This window comes from Topomyia yanbarensis, chromosome 2, assembly GCF_030247195.1.
Source record: "Topomyia yanbarensis strain Yona2022 chromosome 2, ASM3024719v1, whole genome shotgun sequence".
Taxonomy (NCBI): Eukaryota; Metazoa; Arthropoda; class Insecta; order Diptera; family Culicidae; genus Topomyia; species Topomyia yanbarensis.
In genome coordinates, this window is record NC_080671.1 from 26,453,073 (window position 1) to 26,471,863 (window position 18,791).

Consider the following 18,791-nt stretch of genomic DNA (forward strand, 5'->3'; position numbering starts at 1 on the left):
TAGCCAACGAATGCTGTACTGAAAGGGAAGTTAGTAGTTTGAAATATATCGCCATCGTGAACGGATCGTTTGATTGAAATATAACCAGTTATTCGAGCTAGAATTGTTTCAATAAAGTATAGTAGTGCGGATTCCCCGACTTATTTGAATTGATTTCCGGATCCTTGTACACCTGATCTTTTCGTGCAATTATTCCGGCAATCTCTGGTAGCCGCTATTTAGATTCGTTCGATTGACTTTTACTTACCGACTCGTCGCACGACGAACCTGGAAATCGTCAGACCTAAGAAACCAACACAACAGGGTCCAACAAAAATTTGGTGCCGTGACCAGGATTGTGCAGCCGAATTGTACCGGAAACATAGCCATTGTGCCGTCATAGTAGACGCTACGAACCCAAGCCGCGAAAGCTGCCATCCCCGCCCTAGGAAACCAAGCCACGCTTGGGCGCCATTGCTGATTATTGAAAGAGCACAATACAATACAAGGCCTATTTGAGGTAGGCGTCAGGTAATTGCGACTCCAACGCCTTCCGTATTACCACCAGGTGCCCTCTAGATTCCTGTCATTTCTTTTCGAGATCCTCTGCCGCTAACTTGCCGTTGCGATACCTCCAGTACCGTGAAGTTGTACTACATTAACTAAAGCAGGAAAGCTTACCCATCTGTTTCCGCACCAAACCTGAAGTTCATCTAGCCGCACTTAACAACGTGTTATACAAGGCATAATTTGCCTTGGTAAAGACTACGATGGATGCCAATGCGAGGAAGCATCGTGCTACGGTACGCCGTAATATACTGTTAACATCCTTGGATCGAGCATTGGAGTTTCTGGATGAATACAACGAGGAGCGAGATAAATTTTGAGGTAGCCCTGCGTTTGGAGGATCTGACTGAAATACGACGTGCACTTGAGGAAGTTCAATCTACGCTGGAGGAACTGGAAACTAGCGAAGAAGGTATGGGCACGAATCAAGAGCACAGGTCCTCGTTCGAGAGGCAATTCTATAGAATAAAGGCTGGCCTTATTTCCAAATTACCTGTTCCTGTTATTCCTAACGATCAGATACCTCAACCTATCCTCCCTCGGGGTCCTTCTGCTATTAGGGGTCTAAAATTGCCGTCGATTTCTCTGCCAGAATTCTCAGGAGACTACCAGGACTGGCGTGTGTTTTTTGACACATTCCATGCGCTCATTCACACAAACCCTGACCTTCCCGACATTCAAAAGTTTCACTATCTGAGGGCATCGGTGAAGGGTGAAGCAGCTCAGCTAATCGAGTCGGTTGATATTAGTGCTGCAGACTATGCATCCACTTGGGATATGCTAGTAAACCGATATTCAAACGAATATCTAATGAAAAAAGACGTTTACAAGCGTTATTCGATATTCCTCGAATGGAATGTGAAACCGCAACTTCGCTCCACAAGATCGTCGACGTTTTCGAAAGGCATGTGAAAGGGCTGAATCAAATGGGGGAGCCAACTGATCAATGGAGCACCATTTTGGAACATTTGCTGTGTACACGTTTACATGATGACACGCTTAAGGCTTGGGAGGATCACGCATCTATTCTGAGGCAACCTACTTATAAAAATCTCGTCGAGTTTCTGCATCGAAGAAATCGTGTATTGGAATCCATCTCAGTAAACCACCAGTTTATCGCATCGCAACCAGTTGTATGTTCACATGTGTCCACTTCAAAATTCGCCGCTCGAAATAATCAGCCAAGCTACGCTTCAAACAATGTTCTGAAATGTCATGCCTGCGAGCAGCGACACCCGCTGTTGAAATGTTTCAAGTTTTCTAAAATGTCCCCTGTCGACCGGTTGAACGTTATCAACTCGAAACGTTTATGCTTGAACTGCTTTCGTGCAACCCATATCGTCCGTGATTGTCCGTCCCAAGACAGCTGCAGAGTATATGGTAAACGACACCACACTATGATTCATCCTGGTTATGATGAGAGTCAACCTCGATCCACGTACACTGATTCAAGATCAGCCAGAACACCAACACATGCTTCTGTGAACGTAACCCAGTATGAAGAAGACCAGGCTGAAACTGTTATATCCGCTACGACCGCTGTCAGTCAACCCGACGCGTTATGCTGTGTGTCTTTAAGAGCGAGAGAGAAGAACGTATGTATGCCTACCGCAGTGGTATCGGTGGTCGATTGTTATGGAAAGGAACACTTTGCACGCGCAATTTTGGACAGCGCATCACAGGCTAATCTGATGACGGAAAGAATGGCTCAACTACTCAGGTTAAGACGGAGCAAAGTAAACCTGCTCGTGAATGGAGTTGGGGGACATCCAAAACTGGCAACAGAGTCTGTCACAACACAGATCCGTTCCAGAAGGAAACAATTCACAACCAACATTGACTTTATTATTCTCGAGAAAATTACCCCGAAACTGCCGGCGCAAACCTTTTCCATTGAAAATTGGAAGATTCCCGACGACGTCCTTTTGGCTGACCCTGAATTCAACCGTAGCAGTGAGGTTGATTTGCTGATCAGCAATGAGCACTTCTTCACATTTTTCACATCCTCCGCCAGAATTGAGTTGTCCAAATCATTACCATTTCTTGTTGACAGTGTTTTTGGGTGGCTCGTGTCCGGTGCCCTAAACGCCGAGCCAGCAGTGAGCAATGCCATCTCTTGCAATATTACGACGGTCTCATTGAATTCGCTTCACGAAAACCTGGAAAAATTCTGGAAAATAGAAGAGTTACCTATCAGATCGGATCGATCGCCCCATGAGAAAAAATGTGAGGAGTTTTATATCAAAACTGTTTCGAGAATGCCCGATGGACGATACATAGTCCGCCTTCCACGTCACACAAACTTTGAGACTATGACAGGCGAGACAGAGGCGATTGCTAGAAGACGATTCGAACTGCTGGAAAGACGACTAGAAAAATCTCCGGAGCTAAAGGGCGAATACCATCGTTTTATGTCGGAATATCTTGCTTTGGGCTATATGCGACCTGTTCAAAACAAAGATTCTGCTCCAATAGCATGTTACCTCCCACATCACCCTGTCGTCAAGCACTCGAGTACAACCACCAAGGTCCGCGTTGTGTTTGATGCATCAGTGAAGACAAACTCGGGGTTTAGCTTAAATGATGCACTGCTTGTAGGCCCTGTCGTACAAGATGACCTTCTCTCGATTATATTGCGCTTTCGAACCTACCCTGTCGCCCTCGTCGCGGATATAGAGAAAATGTACCGCCAGGTTATGATGCACCCCGAAGATACCCCTACGCAACGAATTCTTTGGCGTTTCAGTCCTGATCAGCCTGTGCAGATTTATGAGCTATTAACCGTTACGTACGGAATGGCCCCCTCTTCATTTTTAGCCACACGTACACTTCAACAGCTTTCCAGTGATGAAGGTAACGCTTACCCCAGGGGCGGGCCGGCATTGCGAAAAGGTTTTTATGTTGATGATTTTATTGGAGGCGCATCAACCATACAAGAAGCGATACACATGCGAGACGAGCTCATTGAGTTACTGGCGAAAGGAGGATTCCCCCTGCGAAAATGGTCATCAAATAAGCTACAAGTACTAGAAGATTTAGCCACCGATCAGACTGCCGTGCGAGATTCACATCGTTTTGATGCTGACGAAACAGTGAAAACTTTAGGAGTATGTTGGGAACCAGAAAAGGATACGCTGCGCTTTGATACTGAAATGCAATTGGGAAGTGGAAAGCCAACAAAACGGTCGATACTTTCCACCATTTCTCGATTGTTTGATCCACTCGGCTTAGTTTCACCTGTTGTTATCCGTGGTAAAATGATTATTCAACAATTATGGTCACTTCCTTGCGGATGGGATGATAAAATTCCTGAAACTGTAGAGAAAAATTGGATGAAATATGTTCAGCAGCTCCAAGAGTTGTTTCAGTTTCGCATAGACCGCTATGCCTTACTACCAGACGCCAGTATACAGTTGCATATATTTTCCGATGCCTCAGAGAAGGCCTACGGTTGCTGCATTTACGCACGGTCCATCAATGCAACTGGCAACATTCGTGTGGAGCTACTCGCGTTGCCCCTTTGAGAAGGGTGACGCTTCCTCGCCTTGAGTTATGCGCAGCAGATTTAGCTGCCAAGCTTTACAGTTGTGTACGTCAAGCCCTCAACATCGATGTGTTTGGAACACACTTCTGGTCCGATTCCATGGTTACCCTTCAGTGGCTTAGAGCACCGCCAAACACATGGAAAACTTTCGTCGCCAATCGAGTTTCGGAAATACAGACAACGACGCAGGGAGCACAATGGAACCACGTAGCTGGCAAAGAAAATCCTGCAGATTTGATTTCGAGGGGAATGGATGTGAGAGAGTTCATAACCAGTATACTGTGGAAACACGGATCAGATTGGCTATCTGTACCAGAGGATCGATGGCCAAAATCTCAAATTCCAGATTATCCCGAACATGGATCCGAGCGCAGAAGGCATCATATGGTAGCAGTTGTCAGGTCACACCCAGCGCACCATCCCTTTTTTGAACTGTGTTCCAGCTACAGTCGTTTGGTTCACATTATCGCATATTGCCTCAAGTTCGTGCACAATGTCAGATCTAAAGCACGCACACAACCAGGTCCCATAGTTAGTCTCCCACCCAGCCACATACTAACCGTAAAGCAAACAGCAGCCGCGAAATGCTCTCCTCGTACGACTGGCCCAGGCAGATGCCTTTAAAGAAGAGATTCGCGATTTAAAATCCGGCAAACCCCTTTCCAGAAGGTACCATCCGAGTGGGAGGGAGGCTACGTTTATCGGAACAGCCATACATTTCCAAGCATCCAGCCCTCCTACCGAACTTCCATCCCTATGCTCTCATGATTGCCAAGGCCTATCACCTAATGTTAATTCACGGTGGGGGTCGGGCCACGCTTGCTACGATAAGGCAAACCTACTGGCCCGTCAACGGAAGGAGATTAGTCCGGAGTGTGCTGCGAAACTGCTTACGTTGTGTTCGAGCCAGTCCTGTTCCAGCAGCTCAACAGATGGGGCAACTACCAGCTCATCGTGTCACCGCTAGCAGACCATTTACCATTACCGGCGTCGACTTTGCGGGTCCAGTGTACCTGAAACCTCCATACAAACGTGCAGCCGCGATTAAGGCGTACATCTGCATATTTATTTGTTTTTGTACAAAGGCCGTCCATATCGAGCTGGTCGGCGATCTATCGACTCAAATGTTTCTTTGTGCACTTCGTCGGTTCATCGCCCGTCGCGGTCGGCCAAGTGACATGTACTCCGACAACGGTAAAAACTTTGAAGGAGCAAAAAATGAACTCGATGAGATACGACGAATGCTTTAGGACAAGCGAAGTGTAATCGAACAAACCTGTACGAGGGAATCCATTACCTTGCACATGAATCCACCAAAAGCTCCCCACTTCGGTGGTCTGTGGGAGGCGGCGGTAAAGGTGGCCAAGAAGCAGATGTATCGACAACTGGGAAATACTCGACTCAATTTCGAGGATATGACGACGCTACTGTCACAAATTGAAACCAGCATGAATTCACGTCCGCTGGTCCCTATGACGGAAGATTCAAGCGATCTATCATGCTTAACGCCTGCGCATTTCCTAATAGGAGCAAGTCTTCAAGTTCTACCAGAGCCCGATATACGGCATATAGCTCTAAGGAGATTAGATCACTACCAGCACCTGCAACAATTGAATCAACAGTTTTGGCATCATTGGAGAACGGAATACTTACAAGAACTACAGCGCACCACGAAAATGTGTAACCCGAACACCGATTTTCTACCCGGAAAGATGGTTGTAATTGTCGACGAACATCAAATTCCAGTTAAGTGGCCGCTTGCAAGAATCGTCGCGTTGCATCCAGGTGAAGATTCCCTCAGCCGTGTTGTGTCGCTCAGAACCAGCAGAGGTATCGTTAGGCGTCCAATAACAAAAATATGCCTGCTTCCAGTCGAAAATGCCGAGCAGTCGACGAAGGAAGGACAGTCAACCCACAACCAGTCCATCGAAGAAGAGGAGACAGCAAGAACCATGGAGGAACCAACCTCAGAAGATAATTTTATTGTAGCACGTGGAATGATGTAAACACAACTTTGTAGTTTTAGAATGATTTTTTATATGAACTGTCATTGAATTGTAAATCATAGTGTTAGTGATAGTGCGGTGGTAGCAGTCATAGCAAAAGGGAAATTATTATTATAGCAATCAGTGCATAGTTCACTTATGGAATAAGGTAGCCTGTAGAAATAATTTTGAAATATTGTATTTCAAGGTGGGGTGGATGTTTGAATTCGTTTATTTTATAGCATGGGTGCCGAACGCTCAAAGCGAAAATTATAATTTTCGCATACATGCATACAAACTAATAAGACGGTAGCCAACGAATGCTGTACTGAAAGGGAAGTTAGTAGTTTGAAATATATCGCCATCGTGAACGAATCGTTTGATTGAAATATAACCAGTTATTCGAGCTAGAATTGTTTCAATAAAGTATAGTAGTGCGGATTCCCCGACTTATTTGAATTGATTTCCGGATCCTTGTACACCTGATCATTTCGTGCAATTATTCCGGCAATCTCTGGTAGCTGCTATTTAGATTCGTTCGATTGACTTTTACTTACCGACTCGTCGCACGACGAACCTGGAAATCGTCAGACCTAAGAAACCAACACAACAGGGTCCAATATATAGGGTAGACGAGCTTTTATTCGTCTCATTAGTCAGGATGTCAACAGCCTTGCTTCGTTTCTAAGTAACAGTGACATAAAAAATCTGGTTTGAAAAATGTAAAATACTCGCTTTTAAGCTTAATAAAAACTTAAGTACAACGCACCCTCATTCATCCTACCATTTGACCTAATGTGTTGAATAGAGATAGCAGACACTGCTCTAACTAATGTACTTAAATGAGTGGAATTAATACAGGAGCTAAAATATATACATATACAGTAACGCTCAAAAGTATTGTGTAGGTACTTCATTTTCTGTATTTTCTTAGAAATGACGTACAAAAGTATTTTTTCCTTAACATTCGTTTTCGTTTTATGGTGCCTTTGGCAAAGTTGTTACATGGCATCTAGCGCTTTTATTTCATCATTTCATATTATTTCGGAATTCAGTCGCTAGGGCGGCGCTGTTATCAACTTTTTAATGGAACGAGATAGAAAGCTGGTGTCTTCGACAAAGACGTATGCCAGGTAATTATAAATATATTTTCTAAAGATACTAACTTTGTAGGTCCTACGAGTTTTGAAATATGGTGCATTTTTGAAAACATGATCTGTAAGTAAAATTTTTAATTAAATTATAGGGGAGACCGGGGCTACTTGGCGGTGTTTTCAGTTTCCATTTTTTACCGCTTGGATGTAGGTAGATCTTGCAAAATAGAACATGTGGCATGAAAGGGTAGACTGTTGGCAACACCTCCGAATTTTATCAAAGTGTTTGTTGCATTGTCTTTGTTTTTACAGAGAAAAATGTATCACGCTGAAAACCTGCCAACTTACCCCGCCTCCGGGGTAAGTTGGCGGTATGCATGGATACGCCAGCAAATAAGCAATCAAATGGAGATTCAATTACATCAAGAGTCTTTAGGAAAGGTGCTGAATGTCTTTTCAAAAAAACTGTGTATTACCCTACAATTGCCAATATATTTCACTATCAGTACCCCAGCATTTTGACTTTGACGCGTATTCTACATTCAAATGCCATATTTTCGAAATAGTTCAGGCGATTGGCAGAAGTAAATATACCCTGCATTGACGAGATATATAAGAAAACGATTTGCTGACTTTGCAGTGTTTTAAAACGTCGTTTTGGTGCTCAAGATTAATAGCGTCTAAACCGTTAACTTTAGAAGTATAGTTTGTTCGGAGAAGTTGTTGTTCTTATGATTGCGCATCCACAGAAGTTCAGTGATTAATTCACCTATAAATGATATACGAAATTTATTTTTCGAGCTAATTAAAATAAAGACTTAGTGTCTTCGGAAAAGTTGTAGCAAATGTTACTACAAAAGAAATTTCTCAAGCCACCATGTATCTAGCTTTAATAGTTTACAAGTTATGGAACATATTATATGGAAGACCCCTTAAAATTAGTTTTTTCCTGATAACTTTTTTGGACATTCTTCTATCATTTTGGAATCTTCCACAAAGTTGTTTGCGGTATCGAAACACATATTTTTGCCGAACATAGTTACTTTCTATCTGTTGAATTTAAAAAGATATTCCAAATTTTACGATATTTTTGGGGTAACTTCCACCCTACATAACTCGTTAAGGAACAAAAAGGAGCAAACAACATTATAACATACTGAAAGTACTAGTTTTTTACTTTTATATAGTCGCCCGATTGTTAGTCAACGCGATTCTCCCCGCGTGTTATGTTAAAAAAAAATTTCCCATTGCAGTGGTTTAAAATGAAATGTTCAAGCGCACTGCGATAAGCATTTTCATGGTAAATTGCATAAAACATATTCATCGATGTCCAACAAAACGGAAAAGGGAACTTTGACCACAATCAAGATCAAAGTACGAAACGTAGCACATCGTGCGATCGAGAAGTGTGTCAAGTGAAATTTAAACAATCAGTGGATACTGGTCAGCTTGAACAAATGATGGAAATCCCACGAGAAGGTTTGTTGATGTCTTTCGTGACATTTATAATGGAGCTTGATAAATGTCACCTGTTCACAATGTGGATCCTGTCGTGACTGAAGCTCAGGGATGGCTAAAAAAAGTATAAAACGATTTTTAGAAGACGCCAATACTCTTCTAGCGGAAGAAGAAAGCTTTGAAGATGAGGATTATTTAAAATAAACTTCTTTATTTAATTTATAATGAAAATATCGACATTATTAAACACATCCAAATCTACACTTCGATTTTTGAAAGGCAAACCATATGCATTGCATGTTATAGGCGAACGTGTTCTATGCATTTTACCATAAAAGCATAAAGCTGTGTGTTGCAGTGCGCTTGAATGTGGGTCATTCCACGCGCAGTGATAAAAAATCAAACTTGAAATCGACCTTCTCGGATTTGAACCAAATTTGGTGAAATTGTTCATCTAGGGCCAATATATAAAAATCCAAATTTTTGTGTCAATTGAACCACCCCTCGGGTCGTGGGAGCACCCCCGTTTTGACAAATTGCCAGAACCCTTGATTTTCTTTTGATCATATCTTCGGTTCTTTTGACTCTAGAATCAAACCGCTAGATGGTTTTTGAAGAAAATTATTCAAGGAGTCTAAAACAATAATAATTTTTGGCGGCAGTGCTACCAACTATGCGATTTTTCCAGTTAAATATTAAAAATTATTTTTAATTTTTTCCCTTCAAAACGGTGTATCTCAGGATCCGCTCAAATTATATTGTAATTATAAGTGTTTCTTTTGTAAAAATGTCTGAGGAATACAAAGGCATTAGAATTTTCAAAATTAAAATATATGTATGTATTGAGAGAAAAATTAATTTTTAATATTTAACTGAAAAAATCGCATAGTTGGCAGCACTGCCGCCAAAAATTAATATAGACTCCTTGAATAATTTTCTTCCAAAGCCATCTAGCGGTTTGATTCTAGAGTAAATAGAACCAGAGATATGATCATAAGAAAATCAAGGGTTTTTGGCAATTTGTCAAAACGGGTAGTGCTCCCATGATCCGAAGGGTGGTTCAATTGACACAAAAAATTGGGTTTTTATATATTGGTCCTAGATGAACAATTCCTCCAAATTTAGTTCAAATCCGTGAAGGTCGATTACACATGCCTTGATCACTTCGCGTGGAATGATCCATATTTCATTTTATACCACTGCGATGGCATATTGTATTAAACATAACACTCGGGGAGAATCGCGTCGACTAACAAACGGGCGACTATATAAAAGTAAAAAAGCTAGAACTTTCATAGCGGTAAGCTTGAAGCTAGTTGGTACCGCCGCACGGTACTATCTTTGATTTTAGGCCTCAGTTTAGTCCGGTCTAAGACGTTAGTACCTGTCATCGCAGAAATGGCTGCATCCTGAAGCCAAATGAAAACAGTGTAAAGGGGCGCCATATTCCTCTTGCATACATCTCAATAATTTGAATCAACTTTTCGACTTTTATGTGCAATATTATGGCCTATGTTGTACACAAACCATATGAGGGCAAGTAAGCAAGTTTTATCCCGTACGAAAAACAGGTATAATCGAGTTTTAAATGTCATTTTTTGATATTCTTTATCGTCCTATCCATAAGGTGCTGCACGCTCATTTGCAAATGCCATGTCGAAGAGTTATATTGCAAGTTAGCAGAAGTCGAATAATTTTGAAACAAACCGTAGAACGAAAATTTAAAATTGGATGCAAAGCTGCATTAAAAAAATTGTTTTCGTTTGTTAGTTTACTTATGGCTATCGAAATGAGTGAAGCAGTTTAATATACCCACAATTTTTAAGTTAGTTTAACTAGAGGAAAAGAAAAGAATATATAATCACACTGTGTACTCTTTTCTACTTATATCTTCTCACAAAGAACACAATAAGCAAGTGGAAGTTTTCTTATAATTTACTGCTTTCGAAAGAATCCAAACTAAGATTAAATAAAAGATTGTAAATAAAGCCATGTCATACAACCTAAGTAACACTATGACGGCAAACAATCTGCTACAAATATTCTCATTTTGATCGTTATTTAAATAACATCGATGATTGCTTATATTGTTTCACTATTTATAATTTTCCATCAGATCTTGGACGATTAGCATTTCCACTGTAGACCAATGATGTGAAGAATAAAAACTGCAACATTCAGTACGATTGGTCCAGGAAATATTGAGTTACGGTTAACATGCATTTTGTCGAGGTGCCTTCTGAAGATTCACTGTCTGCATCAAGTGTCAGGTTCAATTTGTTAAGTTATATCTGTCAATTGATTATCAGACAGATTGCAGACTATAGGAAGTAATTAATTGTAATTTATTATTTTGTAACCGGGACTTGAAGCTTTCTCAATTTTTGCACGACGTCGCAAAATTTCGTTGAACTCATCGTTTTAGCAATACAAGATGTTGAAAGCTCAGCAATTTGTATTTAACCCATTTGACAGATTTACGTCGTTGAAAATCAGCTTTTGAAGTTGTCAGATATATAGAATGCTCTATATTTACCTGTATTTTTGATTTTTCTATTCTTTCCTTCTCTCTACACGCTTGATTCCAATTGCTCATCGAAGAGTTACAGGAGAGCATTTGTATAAATCGAATCGATTATCGCATATTCAGATCAAAGCTGTTTTTTGCGAATTAGAATCAAAACAGCAATAAGAATTGTTTTGATTATTTTCTTTTACATATCGCTGTGAGATTAAGTGGGATCATTTTATTCCGTAATATAAATCAATAACATGTAATCACGAATTATTGCCCATATATCTGTCGTTCACACATCAAAGAAAGTGAATAACGAAAAAAAATAGTTTTTCTTTATTGGATAGATCCAAATAAATGACAATCGGATGTAGATCGAAGAATGCACTATTTTATAAATTTTCTTATTTTCACTACCAGTTCTCAAATTGAATCAGAATGTCAACTGCTTACAAAGTAACTCCATTAATACCCTAAGCAAAGATTAAATAAAAGATTTTAAATATACGCATTTTTCCTATATGAATAAACTCACATAAAACATCCAAATAAAAATATTTTAAAATTGATTGCGAACGCAACGGCGATCAATATATTTGTTCGTAAAAATATATTGCTAGGATGCTCAAAACATTCATTCCTGTTTATTTATAAAATCGTAGAAATTTTCTTAGCAAATAAAATCGTTCCAATCTACATTGGTGCATTGCAGAAATAGGCAATCAACAATATGAAATATAACACTTGTGAATTTAAAATGATCATTCTGTCAATTTTTTGTTTGGCCTTTGTTTACTTTTTATTTAAGCTTCGCTGAAAAAAACGTGCACAATTTTAATTCGCAGAGTGTGATCTAACCTTTATTTATAATTGATATTTATTCCAACCTTGTGAAAATTAGCCTGAAATGAATATAAATATTCTCCCCCCCCCCCCGTGTCGACAGGTATCGTGTTCAATTAGAATTATATTCACAGTTCATTTTGAATTCAATTTGAAATATTTCAACCAATTTTTTAATCAAAGTTTAAAATAACTATCATGGCACGATGGTTCAACCACTTCAAACTTATTTTCTTTTGTGCATTAAATATGATGTCACTACAAAATGCTGTACATCATCGGCCAACTATAAACTATCCACCAAGTTAAAGTTCTAAGGTCAGAAACACATCAGTTACATGTTGACCAAATTGTTCTCACACGCTATGGAACGAGACATATGACGAAGAAAAGCTATTTTACTGCAAGAAAATATCGGCATGAAAAACAATTCTCCGTGTTGTCTAATTTACTTATTTTTTTTAACATGAATTTGTTGTTTTTTAACATTGTCGTGTATCGCCGATCAGAACGCAGCCATATAAATGACAGCATCGTTGGGTTAAAGCTTACCAAATAGTTTAGGCCGGTTTAAAAGTTAGTCCGGTTTAAAAATAGTTAGTACGCGTTTGAGCTTACGGCTATCAGTAAGTTATGATGTTGTTTGCTCCTTTTTGCTCCTTAACGAATTAGTGCTTTCAACCTTTTTGAGGTTCTTAAGGCGTTTGCCACCAATACAACCATGCATACACCTTATACAGATTATTTTGAATCTGTTTTGCGTCTGTCAAATCTGCGACTCTTCGTTTTCTTATGCGGATACATTTACCCTTCTTTCCATTGAGGCAGACCCTCGGTAAATAGTACCGCCAACTTACCCCGCGTGTGTCACCGACAACTTACCCCAACCGCATATTTAAAAAAAAACTATTCAAAAAATAACTTTAATTCATGGATAGATGTAATATCTATACTGATACTGAAAGTTCTTCTCACGCACTATCGAAAAATATAATCAATCGGAAAATAGATTGAAAATCACCATAAATAACACAAAGTGTTTAAAATTTAGAAAATTTACTAGCTATGCTCGAAAACACAATATCGCCCACAACTTCTACAAAACAAAATGTTTTTCAACAAAAACACATTGGACAATGGGTTTCACATAACTTGAGGTATACTACGAGAGGCAGCGCTATATGTCTAATAGAATCGGAGAAAAAGGGATTCCGCCAACTTACCCCTACCACCAACTAGCCCCGGACTCCTCCACTCTATCACGAAACATGCAAAAGGGCTGTCTTCAAGTCTAGTGAGTATTCTTTGCGTGTAGACATGATAAAATATCTGCAAATGAACTTAATTTTGATTGTGAACAACGATTTTAGTAAAAACAAACATAACCTGAATTGTAAATAACGCTGTTGCCATTAAATATGAGCAAGTGACAACTAGAAAGAACCTACAAAACACTTATGAGCCACCTGTTTTAGGACGGATTTTTTATTTTTTTATTCAATTCGTTTATTTGATAAGGTACGTTTGCGATAGTTTAAAGGTGCTATTTTTTTCTTTGTTTTACATTATGAATTTCTTAAAACTAGAGGGTTTAAATATTATTTTACGTTTATGTAATGAAATTAAAGAAATTTTACAGCTATCTCAAGCATACTAAAACTAGAAGGGAGTGCTTCCATTTTATTAACATAAGGGGGGATTAATTAGGTCTATTTTTAAGTAGTGGTACTGTTGGGAATTTATTAAAGAGATTATACATTGATCAACTAAAACTAGAAAACAGGGGCACATAAGTTTTGGGAAGATATTCAAGAGAGGGGGGGGGGGGGCTGAAGTCCGAAATCTGTGTATCAGAGACAGTGGAGAAAGGGTGGACAAGGCTGACAGGGGGGGGAGGGGTCAAAATATTAACTTTCAGTTTCCGGCATCGGGAATCAACGGTAAGGATTACAGATTCGGACGGATGCATCATGTATTGGAATTGTCTTCCTCGAGCCGGCAGGGGTTCCTCCAGATGATTTCGTAGTACGGTTCAGATGCGGGTCGGCAACACACCGCATTGCGCGTGTGATGTTATACTGTGCGGCTCGTGCTTGTTGGGTCATTCGACAGAGATGTTTTGTGTCGTCTTGGAGTTGCATCAAACCATAGTTGGGGTACGGTAGGGCCCGAAGGGAATCCAATAGTTGAGATCTGACAGAACAGAGCTCCCAATACGTCGGAGATGAGCGTCCAACGTGTAGTAATTGGACATGAGCCGAGACATCACGCGAATGAAATCCCGACCCACATCCATCCCTCTGAACCAAGGTTTCGTCGATACCTTAGGGATTATCGAAAGTAGCCACCTTCCTAGTTCACCATTGCTCCATGAAGTTTGCCAACTTTCGAGGGTTCTCTGATGAGTAATACTGAAAAATTCGCTGAAGCAAATTGGTCTTTCATATATGTCTAAAGTGCCCACCTTAGCTAAATAGTTCGCTTCTTCATTACTTGGAATGGAGCAATGCGAGGGAACTCAAACTAAGGTAATCTTGTACGATCTTACAGACAAAGTACGCAGGCGCTCCCTGATTTTCCCCAGAAAATATGGAATGTGCTTTTTAGGTTTCATTGAACGGAGAGCCTCGATTGAGCTGAGGCTATCCGAGACAATAAAGTAATGATCGGTGTGCAAAGTATCAATGATTCCAAGGGTATACTGAATAGCAGCAAGTTCTGCCACGTAAACTAAAGCAGGATCATTGAGTTTGAATGAGGCGGTGAGGTTTTGATTGAATATACCGAAACCAGTGGAGCCGTCGAGGCTTGACCCGTCGGTGTAAAACATCTTGTTGCAGTCGACTTCTCGAAATTTACTATGCTTGGGATCACTTGCGGACGTATGTGATCTGGGATTCCACGAATCTCGTCTTTCATGGATGTGTCGAAGAATACAGTTGAATCAGAAGCATGAAGGAGATTGACACGGTTGGGATACTATGAAGAAGGATTGATATTTTGTGCCATGTAATGAAGTACAAGGGCATAAATCGGGTTTGAGAATTCAGCTCGACAAGCCTTTCGAAATTTGCAATTACAAGATATCGTATCGGATGAGTAATCGATATGAGAAGTCCCAAAATCGATTTTTTAGCGGAAGGACGCCCGCCAGCACTTCTAAACTCATCGTATGTGTCGAGTGCATGCAACCCAAAGCAATACGCAAACAACAATATTGGATTCGCTCTAGTTCGATGAAATGTATGTTCGCAGCGGAGCGGAAACAGAAACTCCCGTACTCCATCACCGACAATATCGTTGTTTGGTACAGCCTGATTAGGTCTCCTGGGTGGGCACCCCACTATGTTCCGGTTAGTGTACTGAAACAGTTGATCCTTTGTTGGCACTTCTGTTTCAGATACCTAATGTGACATCCCCAGGTTCCTTTAGAGTCGAACCAGATTTCGAGATATTTGAAAGTTGAAACCTCGGCAATAGTTTGACCCATTGATTGAAGCTGTAGTTGCGCTGGTTCAGGCTTCCTTGAAAATACAACTAGCTCAGTGTTCTCCGTGGAGAACTCGATACCAAGCTGAAGGGCCCAAGCAGACAAATTGTCCAAGGTATCTTGCAATGGTCCTTGCAGATCGACGGCTTTGGGTCCTGTAATAGAGACCACACCGTCATCTTCAAGCTGCCTTAGCGTGCAGGAATTGACAAGATATTCGTCAATGTCATTCACGTAAAAGTTATAGAGAAGGGGGCTTAGACATGAGCCCTGGGGAAGACCCATGTAGCTAATTCGTGATGTCGATAAATCACCATGCGAAAAATGCATATGTTTTTCAGACAGCAAGTTTAGCCAAAAGTTGTTTAGAGTCGGTGAAAGATCATGCTGGTGCAGTTTCTCAGAAAGAATTTTGATAGAAACTGAATCAAAAGCCCCCTTTACATATAGGAAAACTGATGCCATCTGCTTTTTGCTAGCATAAGTTATTTGAATTTCGGTTGATAGCAACGCAAAACAGTCGTTCGTGCCTTTGCGGAAACCAAATTGTGTATCTGACAGTAGGCCATTTGCTTCAACCCACACACCTAGAAAAAATAGTGTAAATTTGCGTCTCCTGACCATGACATATACGAGCATCAAAAATGATTTAGTTTTACGTTTGATTTTAATTTTACATGACGTTTAATTTCGTAAATCATGTAATTTTACTCCACATACAGCGTTTGTTCTGAATGGTAGGAAGTGTAATTTTAAGTCATTGCGCATGTAAAGTATATGTTTCATGTAAAATTAAATGGAACACGGTAATGTTCTGTCATTTCGTAAATTACGGTTTGTTGAATTGTGTCATGTTTGCAATTACGTCAACGATAAAATTCAGATTTTTTTGGTGTGCAATTGTCGAGACGAAACAAGATCATTTTCTCGAACAACTTTCGGATACAGGACAGCATCGTAATCGGTCAATACGAGTTGTGGTCGAAAGCTGGTTTTCCTGGTTTTTGAATGGCCTTGCCTCCAGTCATGAGGGACAATATTACCCTCAAGAAACTTATTAAATAAATTCAACAAGCGTCTCTTGGCAGTGTCTGGCAGATTTTTTAACAAGTTAAATTTGATTCTGTCTGCCGCTGGGGCTTCATAGTTACATGATAAGAGAGCAAGTGAGAACTCCACCATCGAAAACGGTGTTTCGTTCGCGTTATTGTGAGGGGACGCGGCGCGGTAGATCTTCTGCGCAAGGGCGGAATCCGGACAAACCTTCTTGGCAGTGGCGTAGCAAGGGGGGGCGGGGTTAAAACCCCCCCAAATCAAAATTAATTGGATTGAAAAAAAATTGATACTAACGAATTTAATTTAATATTCCACAAAATATGTTTGGAAAAATATTCTCTGATCACTACATTGAGAGCTGTGTTTAAAGCGTCATGAGAACTTTTGGAAAATTGTGGGAAGGGGATCTTGTAACTTATCTCTTAGCCAAAATCCCATAGTTATCAAATTACTTCAATGTAAAATAAAATAACTGTCTGAATTATTATGAGCTTTTTTTATTTTTGGAAAGATGCTTCAAAATATGGATTAGAGACAATTTTTCGAATGGGAATCTAAATTTGAATAGGTTGATTGCATATAAAACATAAGCTTGTTTACCGAAAACTTACATACATTTCAACATTTGCTGAAAATGTATTTTTTAGATTGTGTAGAGTTTAGACAACAATTCAATATGGTTAACAACAAGAATAACATTTCAGACTCTTGTTGAAAGCTGATGTAATTTTGTCTCTAGCAGGTCAGGATCGGTTTTATGAGCATTGGATTTTTGTTGTATTATCAACTATATGAATAGCCTCTTTGCAGGATGCAATAAATGGCGTACTAGAATTTTGTGTGCTACGTACTAGTACTGCAAGTTGTGAGGTTGACTAATGAAGAAAAGTAAAATTAATGCTCGATAAATTTTTAACGGTCACGATCACATTCATTCGAAACTGCCAAATTTCGATGTTAAGTAACATTGAAGAATTTCAAAACGTAAAACTGTTCATCTGCTGATAGAATAATTTTGTCGGTTAATCCTCCTAGAAGTAATTATAGAGAAGAATTACTCTTCAAACAAATTTGGGTCTAGACTTAATGTCTCCAGCAAAGTTTTCGAAAGTGCTATTTCAAACAACTTTGTCAAAGACATAAATATCCCACATATTCAGAGTATCGAAATATAGTAGTAGAAAATCTTTACAACAAGCTATTCTGAAATTACTGTATTTGATAAATCTCTTCTGCGGTAATTAAATAATAAATTCATATTGAGTTCAAGGTGCCTTTGAAGCTTACAAAAAAAAATAAGGGAACTGGATTTAAAACAAATAATTCCCAGATATTAAAAGGACTCAAAAACACAAAGAGTGATTCCATTTTCAGAAGCTAGCATCAATCCGGCGCTAGCTTAGTCCGCCCACCAAGTTAGTGTCGAATTCTGATGAGATGAAGTCGAAACGCAAGTTTCAGTTCCATCCATCCATAATTTAGTTATAGGTTTTGTGTTCTCACCTCGCAATGATTGTTTCAAACAATTTTATCCGTAGCGCAGAAAAAAATAGTTTTCACCAAAATTTTTCTTCACTAAGAAGAAATATAGCAGGCCCAGTCCATTTAAATCCCTATATGTTGAATTCATGTAGCCTTCATATTTTCAACAAAATTGTTTGAAATGACATTATCAAAAACTTTGCTGAAGGCATCATGTCTCTTAATATTTTTGAAAAATTAATTCACCATAATTACCTATATGAGAGTTAATCACTAAAATTTCTATATCAAAGCAGGCGCTGTTTTATGTTGATAACTTCCCGAAGTTGTCAAACCTTCAAAGTCAAGGATTATTATATTAGGTGATCTTGAACGTTGAAATTTTTTTAGATCATTTATCCCACTTTAAAAGATCGCAATTTTTGACTTCATTGATATATTATACAAGAAAATAATCTATAGAGGTTTGAAAACTGTTCCATGTTGATCCTTCTTGTTTGTAGACTGGAATGACATCTGTTAGACTACTTATGTTTTTGAGTTTTCAATAATTTATCAAACTCATATTAAATTTTAGCATTTTTCAAAAAAATTGCGATTTTCATCAAAAACCCCTCCAAAACAAATTTCTGGCTACGCCACTGCTTCTTGGCAAAATCGAATATTCAACGGTTTGAATATTCCATACTCTCGTTAGTACTATTTCGGTTTCGCAGGCGCTGGGCCGTACCCCAAAGAGTGCTCATCGATGTTTCTCTCGTTAGCCCGTCGATAAACC

General features: G+C 39.5%; 3 protein-coding genes across 3 annotated transcripts; all 3 read left to right on the forward strand.

Moving 5' to 3' along the window:
- The first annotated feature begins 1,943 nt into the window (after positions 1 to 1,943).
- Positions 1,944 to 4,070, forward strand: LOC131679370 (uncharacterized). Its single transcript, XM_058960081.1, has one exon. It carries the CDS (start codon positions 1,944 to 1,946, stop codon positions 4,068 to 4,070), a length of 2,127 nt encoding a protein of 708 aa, XP_058816064.1.
- A 784-nt stretch (positions 4,071 to 4,854) lies between these two features.
- Positions 4,855 to 5,340, forward strand: LOC131679371 (uncharacterized). The gene has a single exon (XM_058960082.1). The coding sequence runs from the start codon at positions 4,855 to 4,857 to the stop codon at positions 5,338 to 5,340; it is 486 nt and encodes a 161-aa protein (XP_058816065.1).
- Positions 5,341 to 5,394: 54 nt separating this feature from the next.
- Positions 5,395 to 6,096, forward strand: LOC131679372 (uncharacterized). The gene has a single exon (XM_058960084.1). It carries the CDS (start codon positions 5,395 to 5,397, stop codon positions 6,094 to 6,096), a length of 702 nt encoding a protein of 233 aa, XP_058816067.1.
- Positions 6,097 to 18,791: the final 12,695 nt, after the last annotated feature.

Bases quoted from the DNA above. Each gene is read 5' to 3' on its own strand.
- LOC131679370 (XM_058960081.1), top strand. From the start codon at position 1,944: ATGATTCATCCTGGTTATGATGAGAGTCAACCTCGATCCACGTACACT.
- LOC131679371 (XM_058960082.1), top strand. From the start codon at position 4,855: ATGATTGCCAAGGCCTATCACCTAATGTTAATTCACGGTGGGGGTCGG.
- LOC131679372 (XM_058960084.1), top strand. From the start codon at position 5,395: ATGAATCCACCAAAAGCTCCCCACTTCGGTGGTCTGTGGGAGGCGGCG.